At 37.7% G+C, this 17,968-nt stretch overlaps 1 protein-coding gene across 4 annotated transcripts in view; it reads left to right on the top strand.

Moving 5' to 3' along the window:
• The window catches only part of si:ch211-45c16.2 (mitogen-activated protein kinase kinase kinase 13), an 80,333-nt gene that overhangs the window by 51,196 nt on the left and 11,169 nt on the right, over positions 1-17,968 (top strand). For 3 of the 4 annotated variants that reach the window (XM_067444625.1, XM_067444626.1, XM_067444627.1), the window contains 9 exons: positions 5,908-6,094; positions 8,196-8,387; positions 8,910-9,068; positions 10,950-11,108; positions 11,927-12,035; positions 12,300-12,409; positions 13,002-13,118; positions 14,678-14,821; positions 15,603-16,329. In XM_067444625.1, the coding sequence (XP_067300726.1) occupies positions 5,908-6,094; positions 8,196-8,387; positions 8,910-9,068; positions 10,950-11,108; positions 11,927-12,035; positions 12,300-12,409; positions 13,002-13,118; positions 14,678-14,821; positions 15,603-16,329 (1,904 nt within the window). The remainder of the gene's footprint in view (positions 1-5,907; positions 6,095-8,195; positions 8,388-8,909; positions 9,069-10,949; positions 11,109-11,926; positions 12,036-12,299; positions 12,410-13,001; positions 13,119-14,677; positions 14,822-15,602; positions 16,330-17,968) is intronic. The other variant, XM_067444628.1, reaches the window with a different exon arrangement.

Genomic DNA, 17,968 nt, shown 5'->3' with positions numbered 1-17,968 from the left:
ACGCTTATTTTTTAAACGATTAATCTAGCGATTGTTTTTTCCGATGCATCGATTAATCTAACGATTAATTTTTCCTGTCCGATTCGGTTACGATTCGATTCGATTATCGATTATCTCCCCATAAATTGCCTAATAGCAATTTATACATGTTGATTTAATTATCTGAATGAAAAAAACTAATTCCTTAACATTGCAATATATGTTTATTGCTCTTAAAATTCCAAAGTAAAAGACTATACAAGAACAATGCATTCAATAAAATCATAACAAAGTGCACGCACACACACACACACACACACACACACACACACACACACACACACACACACACACACACACACACACACACACACACACACACACACACACACACACACACACACACCCTATTTTGAAGTTACTGCAGAGGCCTTTGTATTGTCTGCAAAAAATGTGGAGTCATGCCAAGGCAAAAGGCAGTAACTTCCATATTATCAATATTTGGTTGCTGATCACCATTTACAAAATCAATATAGTAACACCTGTATAAAATCTAATGATCATGGCATTTATTTTGGATGATTTACAATTAATTATAGCCATCTTCTTATTACCATCATGTGCTTTGGTTGCATTCTGATGCCATTATTAAGGACACAATACGTCTTGTAAAGAGTATCTTCATTGCTGTGCAGCAAAACTTACAGGTTTGATAGGTGACACTGAATTATATGAACAAGATAAGAATATTTCTTATGAGTAAACATTTGCATATATAATGCAAAGATATAAAAAATAGAACAAATAACAAATCATGTAAAAATGCATGGGATTGGAATAAGATAAATAGCAAATAGTACCGCTGGTTAATCAAGGGTTAAGTTTGGCTATCACACTCTAATGACAGCACTGACTGGATCGGATTGCCCATTCATAGGCTAAACAGAGTAATTATTTATTGCAATATGTTTTTAATGTTTTTATCTAGTAAAAAAAAAAAAGATACAGTAGGCTACATAGCTTAATTACTTTTACATCTTTGAATGAAAATCGCCTATAGCCTAAAAGGACAACTTTTAGATTGATGTGAACGACAAGTAGGAATAATTCTCAGAATGCTTGTGGATTAAACATCTCCGATGACGTTCATTGCCATGGATTTTATCGGGTTTACAAGAAAAGCAAGGATATATGGATATAATTGCGAACTGTTACTACTGATTGTATGCGTGAGCGCACGCTGTCACGGCATTCGAGTGCACACAGTCGGGCAGCCCCAAACTGCCTGACAGCGCGCTGAGTGAATATTCTGCATTATGAAAACATGTATGACAGTACACAGGCTACACCGTAACTTAAACGCGGCAGACTTTAATAGACAGTAAAACAAAGGCGGGACACCATAACTGGATGTCGGTACCGTAACTTAATTTAAACATCTGTCTTCCTGTGTGCAGAAATTTGTTAATGTAGCAGTGACAACAAAACGCGTGCATGCGCACCTGTGCTCCGTGCGCGCCGCGCGCCAACCCGCAAGCCTTGCACTTCTGAAAGTCTGAGGAGCCACTTGTGTTGCTACCATAGATATACATAATAAATAATATACTTAATTACATAATATACTTTATTATGTATATCTATGGTTGCTACTACTCTCCGGCGCCACCATCTTTATTTTGAGTCTGACGAATCGACGCGCATATTTTGCGTCAACGTATTTTTTGCGTCGACAAGCATATTTTGCGTCAACGTATTTTTTCCAGCCCTAATACATACATGCATACCAGTGTTAATTTTGACAGCAAATTCAGATTTAGTCTTAGTCTTAGTCTTTTTAATAACACACCATTTAGTTTTAGTCCCATTTTAGTCATCTGAAATCTTTTAGTCTTAGTCTAGTTTTAGTCGACTAAATATCATAAGAGATTTAGTCTTAGTCTCACGGGTCGGTTTGTAGGTTCACGGTTTCAGTACGGTTCGGTATTTGCTATGTTCACAGAATAAAGGACTATTAAAAATAAAGAAAATAAGAACAAATAACTTAAATACAAGCAGTAGCACAAATAAATTCTATTGAGCAAAGATACTGATAAAATGAACAATGCATTTCCTGTTTTTCAGGTAGGTCTAACGTTAGTTTTAGGTAGAGAAATAGGATAAATAATCCAATGTAAAATAACTACATATTTAACTGTTTAAATGAAAGATTAATCCTTATTAAACTTACACAAGCTATTCAATCAAGAGCAGTGAGTCCTCATATTTTCTTTGACATTAAAGGTTGCTGCCCTTTTAAGACAGGGGTATGCGTCGTCTTTCTCGACTGTATAAAGTCCTCTTAAGGCATATTCCGACTATGTCTGCTTGGATACTTAACAAGATGGACATGTTGACATACTTTTTGTATGAGTTTGTCAAGTTTGTTCAAGCGCAAGACTTGAAAGATAACTGAATATTTGCGCGCTGTGGGACGCGTGCGCGCTCTCGGATGACAGATCTTCACACAGCGCGTGCGCGCTCTGATTCGCGTCTTCTGGCGAATGTAACTACCCGGGTGAGGACGGCGAAATGACTGGACAAACGGCAGCACTCATGTATTGAACACAGTTTACAAAGAGAAACCGTTTTGCCAGTTTTTCTTTTATTATCGCTGTTGTAGTGTAGCCTATCACTGAGGAGCCAGCACGTGTATCCATCGACAGAAACATAAAGCATTATTTTCAAGTTACAACCCATATCAAAGATTCGTCATCATCAGATGTGAGATGAACCGCGGTGCAAGTGCGTTTTACACGGCACCCCGGTTGGGAACCGCTGGTCTAATCAATACAGGTCAGACGTGGTTTTCTTTAGCTTCTATTTAATTCCAAGTTTAGCAGCCAACCGGAACATGGTGGTTTATCTGATAAAATAAACTTGGCCAGCGTGCTTTGGCATGTATTTCTGGATGAGTCGTCTGTAAATGTCTCTTCAAGTTGGTGGTGTTTTTCCCAGTGATTCATATGTGAAATGTGACCAGATGTCAATTCTTGTTTTTCGTCCTGCCCCTGACATTTCTGTTCTGTCTTTTATGTGTAACTGCTGCATTTGTTTAGCTGTTGCGAACTTGGAACTTGCGCGTGCATTTGCCGCGGCTTTTTTAAATGGCTCTGCTGCTTCTGCATAGATCAACCTACCCTCAAAGATTCGCTCTGATTGTATTTCTACCCAACACGGCCCACAAAAAGAGTACTTATGATTGGATCTCTTCTCCATTCGTCCCTCCCATATATTTTCGTCTCATTTTTATTCGTTGACTAAAGTGTCAGTTATATTTCGTCACGTTCTTCGTCATCATATCTGACTTTTTATTTAGTTTTTATTTAGTTTTCGTCCGTGAAAAAGGTTAGTTGACGAATATTTTTCGTCATAGTCTTCGTCAACGAAATTAACACTGATGCATACATACATACATACATACATACATGCATACATGCATACATACATACTTACATACATACATGCATACATGCATACATACATACTTACATACATACATACATACATACATACATACATACATACATATATGCATACATGCATACATACATACATACATACATGCATACATACATACATACATACATACATACATACATACATACATGCATACATACATACATGCATACATGCATACATACATACATACATACATACATACATACATACATACATCCTTACATACATACATACATACATACATACATACATACATACATACATACTTACATACATACATACATACATGCATACATACATACATACATACATACATACATACATGCATGCATACATACATACATACATACATACATACATACATACATACATACATACATACATACATACATGCATACATACATACATGCATACATACATACATACATACATGCATACATACATACATACATACATACATACATACATACATACATACATACATACATACATACATACATACATACATACTTACATACTTACATACATACATACATGAATACATACATACATACATACATACATACATACATACATACATACATACATACATACATACTTACATACTTACATACTTACATACATACATACATACATACATGAATACATACATACATACATACATACTTACATACATACATACATACATACATACATACATACATACATACATACATACATACATACATACATACTTCTGTCCATCCATCCATTTTTTTTTATTTCTATAAACTGTTTAACAGTTCTGCTTTTAAATAATGATTCCATTAGTGGTTCCCTAGCAGCCACCTTTCACAATTTTCTATATTTATCTGTCCTAACATAACATTAAACTGTTAGAACCAAATGAATAAAGTAGCTACTGCTAATCAACAAAACTCAGACTATTTACTTGAACTGCATATTGAACATAACTCAAAAAACATCCAAGGGGTCGCAAGACGATTGAAATTGTTTAGAATGAGAAAAAACAAGCATTAACCCCTAGAGGTTAAAGATAAGTGGTTTTCTTATCAGTGCCAAAGAGACTGAATTACCTCTGTCAATTGTTATCCTTCAGGCAAGTGTTATACATCATTATAATCTGTTAAGTATTTTAATTGACTTGCTACTTCATTTTATTTTATTTTATTTTTCAGTTTTATTTATTTATTGTTGTTGATTGTTTTTGTTTTTGTTTGTTTTTTTAAATTCTGTAGCACTTTGAGATTTTGTTTAATATAAAGTGCATTATAAATCAAATTTATTATTATTATTATTAAGTATCTACTTTTATTTGTGTATGCTCACAATAAAAACCAAATGTTGTGCTTTATGCTCAATAAAGAAAACATATGTGATCTGCAGCCTCTCTGTTAATGAAGTCCAATCAATGAACAGTATCTTAGTGAATACTTGTCACACAAACATGAGACGTATTATGTCTAAAGAAACCGTGAAATGTCAGGTTTTAAATAATGTAAACCAAATATTCTGTTTATGTAATCTGTTTGAAAAGAGAGAGATGTCAGTCGTTCTTGAGCCTCTTCATTAGTGTTAATGCAGCCACGCCCACGGAGCACACGTTGTTTTGAATGTCAAATACTGACGCTATCCATGAGAGTAATCCCCGCCCACGTCAACTCGAAATAACACATCAGGTTTAGAGCATGTACTTTACATCGTTTTGAGGCGCAGTGAGAAATAATCCTGGAATAATTATCTTTAATAATATAAAAGAGCTAAATATCAATATTTCAGTCTGTGCCCTCAAAAAGAAAAAACATGGTTACCACAGTCTTGGAAAACCTGCAAACACTGTATGAGGACATTTTAAAAGTCTGATCTCCAGACCTTGAAAAATCACAGAATGTATTTCTAGTTATGCTAAGATCGAAACTATTAAATTATCAAGTATAACATTTTGCCAAAATATATATTTTTTTAAAACATATGCAATAAATCATAAGCTACTGGGAAAAACTTGTGCATTGGTTAAAAAGAGTGAGAAGCCTGAAGAACATTCAACTTTGAAAATGTCTGAAATAATTTATGTATTATTTATTTATAATATGTATCAGTTATTTATAATTATTGTAGTTAGTTATTGAAATCTCCTCATACTTATAGTTTACATAAAATGCAGCTTAGATTTTTTTTAAATAAATATATTAGCCTTTGAATATTGCTGTCAACAATGAAGGGCCTTGAGGTCAAAAGATTGAGAACAGGTTATATAAAGTAGATTAAAGATCTTAATAAGCCAAAGTTGGAATCATTCAGTATTGCTTTTTATTGTATATTTGATACTGTTCAAAAATAAACTAAACTACAATAAACTAGTTTTACCGTGGGTCTTTTGCTGTGGTTTTGATTTGTGTACCGTGTTGCCGGTGCTTTCTGATTGGTCAGTAGACATGTGGGAGGTGCCGTTTGAGGAGATCTCTGAGCTGCAGTGGCTGGGAAGCGGAGCTCAGGGCGCCGTGTTCCTCGGGAAGTTTCACTCCGAAGAGGTCGCTATCAAGAAAGTGCGCGAGCAGAAGGAGACGGATATCAAACACCTCCGCAAGCTCAAGCACCCCAACATCATCAGCTTCAAGTAGGTCACAATATCTCTGCCCACTTTACACGGCTTCATTTTGAATTCAGAGCCGGATCCACAAAAAATCTTCTATTTTCTTTTTATTTTCTAATTAAAGGCATAATATCTCATTTTTCGCCGCCATTGGTCTCTTATTTTAAACAAAGGTGTAGCTTTATGACGCTTTGATTTTGCAGAGCTTTTATTTTGCTACAGACGAGCGTTTCCGCTTTTTCCGCTCGTGTGTGTGTGGGGGAACACAACGCTGTTTTATTATCATATCCGTATTTATCATATTACACACATTTGAGTGTGTTAAAGGGGTGGTTCTGTGTTTTTTTTCTAGGCTTGGTTGTGTTTAGGAGGAGCAGTATAACATGTCTTAATACTTTATTCCACACCGCTGTCTCCACTGTCCTGTGAACGGTTCGTTTGCTTCCTGCTTCTATGAAGCTCATCCCTCTGAAAAAGGCAATGGTCTTAGATTGGTTAGAAGGCCAAATGTAGTTTCCTGTATTTTATTGGCTGAAGTGCCAAGCACAGGTTAAGGCCACGCCCCTTCCCATTACGGGCAGAAGTCACATCTGCGGAGACTAGCGAGGGTTTATGATGTCACCAACCCAGGAAGAAGCTCGTTGTAGTCCAAACCGGCCATTTTTGTAGGCAATAAACTGCCGTAACTTTAAAAGACAATCTCCGATTGCTTTCAGCGCTGTAACTTTGCAGATACTGTTTATGCTCAAGCAGCAACATTACACACTAACTAAAGTTAAAAAAGTCAAATCGCATGCAACCACCCCTTTAAAGGGATCTTATAATGCTACTCTGTGCGTTCACTCGGCGCTACTATGAGACATTTGGGATAATGTACTCAAGTCAACAAAATATATAAAACATATAAAAATGTATAAAAACATTGACAGCCAATCAGAATCCATCCGGCTTTAAAGTGCTCGGGCATTAAGGGTGCACTATGTAACTTTTCTGTCCTCTAGAGGGCGTCTATTCAAAACAAAGGTGTAGTTTGATGACAGCAGGTTTGAGCTCAGAATCTTGGGACGTGTTGTTCACCTCACAGCCGGTGGGAAAGAATCGGGATAGGACTCGGCAGAAATCATGTTCATGGATGTGATTATTAACGTTACTGTAGTGTGAAGCAGAGCAGGAGCGAGTGTTGAGGAGCTGAGTGAGGTCGCTGGAGCGATTGTTAATGAGATGAACGCAACAAACACCTCACAAGCAGCGTGACTTTTATTATGCCACAGTCACCGGTGCATTTCTGTCCCGGTCCTTAGTAAGAATAGCAATTTTCTCACGATTTACAAATAGTTGGAAACATTTGGGATATTGTAAGAACTCAACTGAACAAAATATATAACATATATGTAATAATATATACAGCTCTGGGAAAAATTAAGAGACCACTTAACATTGAGAAATCATATTTATCATATATATATATATATGCATGCATGTAAAATGTAAAATATATAGTGGTTTTTGGATATTTTACTCGAAAAATATTATAGTGCACCTTTAAAGCGGCAGGTGACAAAACTGGACCCACTTTATATTAGGTGGCCTTATGTACTAACATTGGAATTAATCATTTGATACAATGCAGTTATTGTGTACATACAAGTTTTTACATTGTACTTACATTTAAAAAAATACCTGCAGTAAATTACATCTGCAATTAATTTCTGTAATTACATTTGTAAAACACAGTTGGCACTTCCCTTACACCTAACCCTACCCTTAAACTTACACACATCACCACACCTGTCCCTAACTATACCCGTATCCATCTCAATATCAGCTAAAGTGTTTTGCAATACAATTTGAACACAGTAAGTACATCGTACTTATTTTTTGATGCACGTACATAGTACTTAAGGCCACCTAATATAAAGTGGGCCACAAAACTAAATAAACAAATCCACTGATGTGAATGCTTATATAGTTATTATCATTATAGTTATCATTCTTGGTGTAAACAGGCCTTTAGGAACTTCTTGGAGTTAATCTAAAGAAATTTCTTTAGATTATTTCAGTGCATCCGATCCCTGAACGTCTCATGTTTGACAATGTGCTGAACACGTGTTGTGTTGTCTCTCAGGGGTGTGTGCACGCAGGCCCCGTGTTACTGCATCATCATGGAGTATTGTGCACAAGGGCAGCTGTACGAGGTTCTCAGGGCCGGGCGTAAGATCTCACCACAGCTGCTGGTGGACTGGGCTTCAGGGATCGCCAGCGGCATGAACTACCTGCACCTCCACAAGATCATCCACAGAGACCTCAAGTCACCAAAGTAAGACTGCACAGCCTCCATTCAGTAACGAACCACTGATCATAGTGCTGTCACCATACCAACATTTCAGTGGTTGGAGCCTATACCAGTACCAATTTGGACAATATTTAACTATTGATGTAATAAAGTACAAAGAAAAAAAATTACACAGTTTATGTTTACACTCCAAAAATTATTCCATAGATATAGTTTAACATATTTTGACATACATTGCCACTCGTGGAAGTTTGGAGTGTGTACTTATCAGCAAATGTGAATGGATTATATATAAAAAGTGACTTTACACAGCACTTTTTGGTGCTTTAAAACTTTATTACCAAATGTTGGTAATAAACGAATTGGTCAAAAAAGACTCACAAATCAGTCTCAGACTTGTTAGTTACTGGTTTGATTCTTCTTAAGTACTAAAAGAGTTGTTAATGAATCTTGAATTGTTGACTTATAACCAGAACTGCTTTAATGATCATCATTTCCCACCATGCCGTGCGTGCAGCATCTCTGAGAGTGTGTTTTCTTTTGCAGTGTGCTAGTCACTCAAAACGACGGCGTGAAGATCTCAGACTTCGGGACATCTAAAGAGCTCAGTGACAAGAGTACGAAGATGTCTTTTGCGGGGACGGTGGCCTGGATGGCTCCTGAAGTGATCCGGAATGAGCCGGTGTCGGAGAAAGTAGACATCTGGTGAGTGTGAGATTCAGACTAGTGTCCAGATATTTCACGGGGCCGCTGTATGTTATATACGCTGTAGAGCTGCATGTTTAAACAATAAAAGATTGCTTTCTCAATTCAAACACCCATGTGATCCTATTTCTAAATGATTTGTATCGGTCTATTAAACCTTCGACAGGTACGATCACAGCGAGCGTTCAGATCTGTGTTCTGATCCAGAGAGAGTAGCTGTCATAGATATGAAACCGCTTCACAAACACACAGGATCATTATTTCTGTCTTACAATCATTCAGATGATCACAGAAGTACTGGATAAAGGTTTATAGTTCAGATATAAACACTGATGCCTACGGTAGAGATCAAAATAGAGCAAATTACCTTTAGAAAGCAACTTGACGCTTCAAATAAATAATGTCACTTACTATATCAACTGTTAAAAAATGTGTTTGTCATTGAGTCATTCATTCAAGAGATTCGTGAGTCATTGAATCAGTCACTCTAGCCGATTAAAAAAAATCATTCAAATGAATTAAACATTTTTAAATAGACTGCAGTGATAAACATTTTGTCAGAACATCTAGTAAATTACTTATGATTAGTTATCCAGAATCGTGGGAATATCATGATCTCTTTTTGAAACAAAACAATCGTGATTTATCCAGAACGTAATGTTGTCAAAAGTACCGACCGCGATACCAAATCGGTACTGAAATTTAAAAAGCGTGACGCTTTAAGCGCTGTTGAGCGGAATCGTAAACACCTCTGACTGGCCATTGTGCTCACACACTCATCAAATATGTCTGTGATTGGCTACAACGATCAGCGCTTCACAAACATGTAAAAATACATCAATGACGCTTTTCACGGAGCTAGCATTATCAGCCTACCGGCCCGCTGGTTGACGCCTGATGGTGCTTTCAAACGCTCCTACTCCTGCTTTTAAAACCCTTTCTAACACTTCCCTGTTCTTTCAAACCCTACCGTGCGTTGATCAGTGTAGCCAATCACAGGCACATCTGATGAGTGCGTGAGCACAATGACCAGTCAGAGGTGTTTATGATTACATCTCAACAGCGCTCAAAGCGCCACATTTTTAACATTTCAGTACTGATTTTGCGTCTGTACTTTTGACACTAGCAGAACGTGCAGCCTTTTTGGGGGGGTTGAGAAATTCAATACTTTGATTCAGCAAGGATGCATTAAAAATTGATCAAATGTGACAGTAAAGACAATCCTATCAAGGTTTCCATAAAAATATGAAGCGGCACAACTGTTTTAACATTGATAATAATCATAAATGGGTAAGGTTTATTAATTAACTACATTAGTCAAAATGAACTAATGATGAACTGCACTTATAAAGCAATTATTCATTTTTGTTAATGTTAATTTCAACATTTACTAATACTATATTAAAATCTTGTTAACATCAGTTAATGCACTGTGAACATGAAAAAAACATGAATAGCTGAATTTATATCAACTAACGTTAACAAAGATGAACTAATACAGTAACAAATGTATTTCTCATAGTTAGTTAATACATGAACTAATGAAGCCTTATTGTTAAGTGTTGCCATAAAGGTTTCTTGAGCATTAAATCATGATATGAGAATGATCAGTGAAGGATCATGTGACACTGAAGACTGGAGTAATGATGATAAATTCAGCTTTGATCACCGGAATAAATTACACTTTACTATATATTCACATAGAAAACTGCTTTTACATTGTAATAATATTTCAAAATTTTTACTGTATTTTTGATCAAGTAAAGCCAGCCTTGGTGAGCAGAAGAGACTTCTTATATAAAGACATTAAAAATTCTAAAACGTGTACTATTACAGGTATGTTCTCCCTGTAAAAGCTTCTTTGCGTGTGTGTGTGTGCAGGTCGTTTGGTGTGGTGTTATGGGAGCTGCTGACCGGTGAGATCCCCTATAAGGACGTGGACTCCTCCGCCATTATCTGGGGCGTGGGCAGCAACAGCCTCCATCTTCCTGTGCCGTCCACCTGTCCCGACGGCTTCAAGATCCTCATGAAACAGACCTGGTGAGACTCCACCTCATCTACAGAACATGTATCTGAATTCATGTATTTATGATGGAGAACTTTAGGTTGGAATGAAGCTACAAATATGAAAGAAATAATGTCCAAGGAATATTGATTTGAGTTTATATACTATGTGTTAAGAAAGATTATGAAGTGATACACGATTTAAAAAAATTATGAACTTTGATATTGACTTGAGAAGGATTTGAGAACTCTTGAAATCTGACATTTTTAAAGGGGTACTTCAGCGCTGGGAAGATGAATCTGTATTTAAACTGGGTCATTAATGTAGTATTATTTTTGAATTTGGTGCTTTCTAGACTGAGAAAAGACAGAAAATGTATTTTTGTCTCATGGGGATGAAAGACAACAATTCCCAAAATGCATTGCTTCGCTGCCCTACGAGGCCACTCCCAAAGCCACCGCTGCTGGATCACTTTCCCACCGCGTTCATTTTCATAAAATCAGTTCAGTTAGAGAACAGACTACAATTAAAAACTGAACGTGTCTGTTCAATATAATGAGTGAGCCGCCGAACGAGTGTCACGATATTTGCGTCACCGGAGGATTTTTTCCAGAAATAAGGGGGATATGAGGGGGGGAAGCATGATCATTTGAATGTACTCCAGGGTTTCAACTGATGCAAAGCCATATGCTAATCGCTGAAGTAACCCTTTACGTCTGTAGTAGTATTGAAAGCTTGAATTTTAAGGCCATTCAGTCTCTCTCACTAGATTGTTCTGGATGTTGACCAATCAGAATGAAGTATTTGAGTGTTGCATTGGTTGGTTGAGATGGTGATGTTTTCGCACCTGCAGGCAAGGTAAACCCAGAAACCGGCCGTCCTTCAGGCAGATCCTTCTGCATCTGGACATCGCCTCGGCGGATGTGCTCGGGACGCCACAGGAGACCTACTTCAAATCTCAGGTGAGGACATCCTTATGTCTTCATTCAGCAGTCCATCAGTGTCGTCCAATGGGATCACTCCAAATCACACTTTTCTGTTTTCTCTTTTCATTTCATTTTAGTTTGATTAACATGCTTTTGTCATTAAGTAATTACTTTTGTAATAATACAATTATTATAAAATGTTTATAAAAAAATCAATTTTTTAATATAAATTTTTTAATTCAATAACTGAAATGATTTTTAATGTGTTGGTTAATAATAACAACACCGTGTGTGTGACAGTCGAATTGGAGGGAAGAGGTGAAGAAGCATTTCGAGAAGATCAAGAGCGAGGGAACCTGCATCCACCGACTCGACGAGGAGCTGATCCGCCGCAGAAGAGATGAGCTGCGGTGAGAGAGAGAGAGAGAGAGTGAGCGTGAGACAGAGCGTGATACAGAGACTGAGAGAGTGAGAGAGTGAGACAGAGACTGAAAGGTGAGACAGAAACTAAGAGAATGAGACAGAGTGAGAGAGAGAGTGTGAGACAGAGAGAGAGAGTGAGACAGAGAGTGATACAGGGACTGAGACAGAGACAGAAGGTGGGACAGAGAGTGAGACAGAAATTGAGAGAGTGAGACAAAGAGTGAGAGTGAGACAGAGAGTGAGACAGAGACTGAAAGAGTGAGACAGAGACTGAAAGAGTAACACAGAGACTGAAAGAGTAACACAGAGACTGAAAGAGTAACACAGAGACTGAGAGTGAGACTGAGAGTGAGACTGAGAGTGAGACTGAGAGTGAGACTGAGAGTGAGACTGAGAGTGAGACTGAGAGTGAGACTGAGAGTGAGACTGAGAGTGAGACTGAGAGTGAGACTGAGAGTGAGACTGAGAGAGAGAGAGAGAGAGAGAGAGAGAGAGAGCAGAGCAACCTCACATGGCCATCACTGCCTGTCTCTCTCCGTTCTCACGTTCTCTCTCTCTTTCTCTGTGTTTGTGTTTCAGACACGCTCTGGACATCCGAGAGCATTACGAGAGGAAACTGGAGCGGGCCAATAATCTGTACATGGAGCTCAGCGCCATCATGCTGCAGCTGGAGGTGCGAGAGAAAGAGCTGCTCAAGTAAGTGTTCCTCACAGTCAAGCAGATTCACTTACAATCTGATCAAATAATCCAACACGAGGATCAGCCATATTTAATCATTTATATCTGAGCCAAATTGATCATTAAATTAAATAATAAATAACATAAATAATACAAATCATTAGTTCAAAAATAATACTAAAAAGTTATTATTAAAATATATTAATAGTTTATGAAAAATAATAAATATCAATAATAATATAAAAATGAAACACTAATGAAAAGTGAATAATTAATAAAAGTGTATTACTTAAAATTAAATAAATATTAAATAATTAAAATATTTACAAAAACTAAAAATAATCTTAATGAAAAGTTATAAGGATAAATAAAAAATGATTAAATCTAAGCATGTTTTCGCTAAATGTACACAAGGAACAATCATATTTCATAATTTGTTTTGAGTGAAATTAATTCAATTAAATAATAAATGCATATAAATCATAAATAATTATTTTAAAAATGTATTTAAACATGAAAAGAAATAATTAAACGAATTAAATACAAGTATTATAATGTATTCAAAATAATGAATATCAATAATTAAAATAAATATTAATATATATATGACACATTAATGAAAAAATAATAATTAATACAATCAAATTAATTCAAATGAAAAAAAACATGTAAATATAATATAAATAATAAAAATAAATAATCATTGCATGTTTTCACCAAGAAAACTCAAGGAACAATCATATTTAGTAATTTTATGCACAAATATAACAATACACAGTTATAAACGGCAATATTGACCTATTGACTAAAACATGTTAGTGCATGAGGAACTGCTTTTTTTACTTTTGAGTGATGATTTAAGTTAATCACTGAAATGAATCATTTTGAATTGATTCTATGAACTGAAGTTTAACCATCTGGACATGTTGCTATAAATAAATAAAGCTGGTTCTTCAGTTTGTGCTGTTAATCTAACTTGTGTGAATTACTTCTGTTAGTCTAATCTAATAATGAGTCAAGTAAGAGATGTTAAAAATCCCTGCTGGTGTTACTTACAGTTCGTTCATCACACTGGAGATGGAAGGTAAGACTGTACCCATTGCATTGTGGGATACTATCCTCCGTGTGATCTGTTCAGTAGGTCAGCTGAATACTGCATGCATACAGAGCCGTATATGGATAGTATATGGTTCTGAACATGCTTTTCTGATTCTCTCTCTCTCTCTCTCTCTCTCTCTCTCTCTCTCTCTCTCTCTCTCTCTCTCTCTCTCTCTCTCTCTCTCTCTCTCTCTCTCTCTCTCTCTCTCTCTCTCTCTCTCTCTCTCTCTCGGGTTTGTCCGTTTATTGGCATGAAATCACTCATGAAAGGCTGTAATGAGTCTGAACTCTGACCCTGCAGACACTGTCTCGCTGAAACCGTAATTAAATCTAATCTGCTTAAACCTCGACCCGGCTCGTGCAGTTCATGCCAGAATTTCCATGACCCACATTTTCACTGAACGAGCACACAATGATCATTCAGTGAAATCTTTCTTCTGCTTTTACTACCACAAATCTGACCGTTTGTGTTCCTGCAGGAGGGAGCAGGCGGTGGAGAAGAAGTATCCCGGCACGTACAAACGGCACCTGGTGCGGCCCATGGTGCGGCCCAACGCTGTTGAGAAGCTCATCAAGAAGAAGAGCGGCATGAGCCATAAGCCTGGGACACAGCCGCCGAAGAGGTGACCGATTCAGGAACACATGGGCTTATGAGCTGTTTGATGAGTTCATATCACGCTAAAGGGATTCCCAAACTGGGCTTCATGACCCCTGGGGGTTCAATTGGGAACTGCAGGGGGTTCATAAGTCGATGAAAAGCACATCATTAACTACAAATGTTATTTATTAATAATTAAATGAAACAATAAATAATAAAAAGAAGTTATTAATTTTTAAAAATGGAAATATCAATAATAAAAATATAAATAATAATATATTTATAAATGAAACATATTAATGAAAAGTGAATAATTAATAAAAAATTAAGTAATTAAAAAAGTAATTTCATTGTTATTTATTTGTTTTAGATTTTTTCTAAACAAAGTAAAGTAATAAAAAAATATGATTTAAAGAATAATACAATTAAAAAATGTAAATGAATTAGTTATAAAAATAATCATTTATTCAAAGTAATAAATATCAATAATAAAAAGATATTTAAAAAGATAAACAATGTAATATGAAACATTAATGAAATGTGAATAATAGAAAAGAATAAAAATAATTGAATAAATCAATATTTATAAATGAATGAATTAATAGTTGTTTTAAAAAATTGCAAATTAAATATTACACAAAGAAAATATCTAATTTCTCTTTTTATTTGTTATACTTTTTTTTTTTTTTTTTGCAAACATGGTTGGACAATTTGTAGTTAAAGTCAGCGATACTGTGCCAAATGAAATATCATCCGTCATGAATTCTTCATAAGATCATTAACCTGGTGCATGTGATCTCCTGCAGACCGGACCTGCTGCGCTCCGATGGCATTCCCAGCCTCGAGCCTCTTCCGGCTCCATCCCCACTGTCAGGAAGCCCAAAAGTGTCCACTCCGCCTGGGAAAACCCGGTACCGCAGTAAGCCCCGCCACCGCAGGGCGAACAGCAAAGGCAGCCACAGTGATTTCCTGGGTGCGCTGAAGCCTAATTCGGCCGCCTCAGAAGAGCAGCAACCCCTACAGGAGCAAAGTTACCATCTGCACCATCATCACCCCCCACCCGAGGGTCCGCTCATCCCGCTCCAGAACCGAGCCAGCGCCGTGGCCACATGCGCCAACAACCTGCGCTACTTCGGCCCAGCTGCTGCCCTCCGCAGCCCGCAGACTGACCACCTCCAGCGGAGGCTTTCCGGCTCCAGTCCCGATCTCATCTCCACCGCGGTGGATGCAGACTCCCGGCACCGCAGGTCCTCCATCCCCCCGGCCATGGGCTCCGGTCCTGGGCCGCTTTGCCCCTGCTGTCAGGCTCATCCGTTCCCCGGCTGCATGCACTGTCAGGAGACTCCACCGTCCGCTCCCAGCCATCCCGAACTCCCACATTATTCCCTGTTGAGCACATGCGAGGGAACGCCGCCCTCCGCCAAGAAGACGCTGGAGCCGACAGCAGAGGGAGAAGCTGAAGGGAAGGAAAAGCAGCCGGAGCAGGGATCCCCGAGAGGAAGCTCACTGCACACACTCAGACCGCTCAGAAAAGTAAGTAACCGTAAAGACAATTAGGCTGACACTGCATGGTTCAAGTGACCCAATTCCGATTTTCTCCTCTCATGTGGCAAAGATCGGATATGACATGTGAACGTGTAAGCAGGAAAAAAAAAGCATGAATTCCGATATCCTCAGATCGGATTCAGGCCTCACTCATATGTGGGAATAAATCCGATTTGAATCGTATAAGTGCATTTGTGTCTGTCATGTAAGCGGTGCCATAGGCGTCGATACCGTGGGTCCTCCGGGGCTCGAGCACCTACGTGTGCCAGACTGCCAGTAGGCTACATTCATTTAAAATTAAACATTGAAGTTGGTGCTATGTGTCGCTGTCAGTCGCCTGTTCCAATATCCACCAATTTTACTGTGTGGACTTGTGTGACATTGACTCTTAACTTCCCACGAAGCTGATTGCGGTTACGTCTCAGTTAAACTTTTCATCTCCAAACCTGTCTGTATTTGTGAGAAGTGGCGCTGTCCTGATTTGAAAGATATGCTACTTTACGGCTTTATTATCAATTAAATAGGTGTGTGTGTTCGTGTCGGCCGCTGTCCATTTCCTCAGGTTCTGAAATGCAAAAAATGTTTGACTACTTTTTTTAACGTCTTTTTTAAAGGGTGCGTGCGCCATGAGCACCCACGGAGGAAAATATAAATCGGCGCCTATGAGCGGTGCAATCGGATATTCCCCAGTAAATGCGAGTCGTGCGTTGTTGACAAATGGACAGAGGCGAATGATGTCAACTCAGGTGGACACGAACTGCGATCAAGGGCTCTCCTCTTTTTCTCCGCCTTACGAGAGAAATGTTTTGCTGACCTTTAAAGATGAGTGGAAAAGTGGGGAAAGCAAAACATTGAATAATCATTTTGACTGCGTCCATTGCATATCGCGGCGTTTTACTTCCTTTTCCGGTTAAGAACGTCTTGGGGTGTTTCGCCAGTGTACAGTGTAAATGCAAATATAGGATACGGGTCGCTTTTAAAAGATGATGTAAGCGGGTCGTCAAACAAATCGGATATAGTCACCAAATCGGAATTGTGCATCAAGACCTGCAGTGTAAATGCGGCCATAGAAACTTACAAAAGAAATGTTTCTTGATCATCAGATCCTCATCTGAGAATGATTAGTGAAGGATCAAGTGACTCTGAAGACTGGAGTAATGATGATAAATTCAGCTTTGATCAGAGGAATAAATTACACTTTACTTTATATTCACATAGAGAACAGCTGATTTACATTATAATAATATTTCACAATTTCTACTGTATTTTTGATCAAATAAATGAAGCCTTGCTGAGCAGTGAGAATCTTACTGACCCCAAAACATTTGAACGCTAGTCTGTTTTGAAGTCTGTAACTTTAAAGTCCTCATAAAATCAAAATCCATCTTATTTTGTTAGTTAAAGGTGATAGGGTGAACAATTAATCCGTGGAAGTTAATACACAGAAAAAAAAATGTTTGCCGTGGTTATCTTTAATCTGCTCGCATCAAATTCAAGGCACTAGTTCTCGCCTACAAAACAACCACTGGCTCTGCACCAATATACCTAAACTCACTTGTTCAGACTTACACACCCTCCAGAAGCCTGCGCTCTGCGAGTGAGCGGCGCCTCGTGGTTCCATCCCAAA

This window comes from Pseudorasbora parva, chromosome 5 (genome assembly GCF_024679245.1).
Source record: "Pseudorasbora parva isolate DD20220531a chromosome 5, ASM2467924v1, whole genome shotgun sequence".
Lineage (NCBI taxonomy): Eukaryota > Metazoa > Chordata > Actinopteri > Cypriniformes > Gobionidae > Pseudorasbora > Pseudorasbora parva.
The sequence above is the reverse complement of the archived record's forward strand: the minus strand, read 5'-3'. Positions and strand labels throughout refer to the sequence as shown.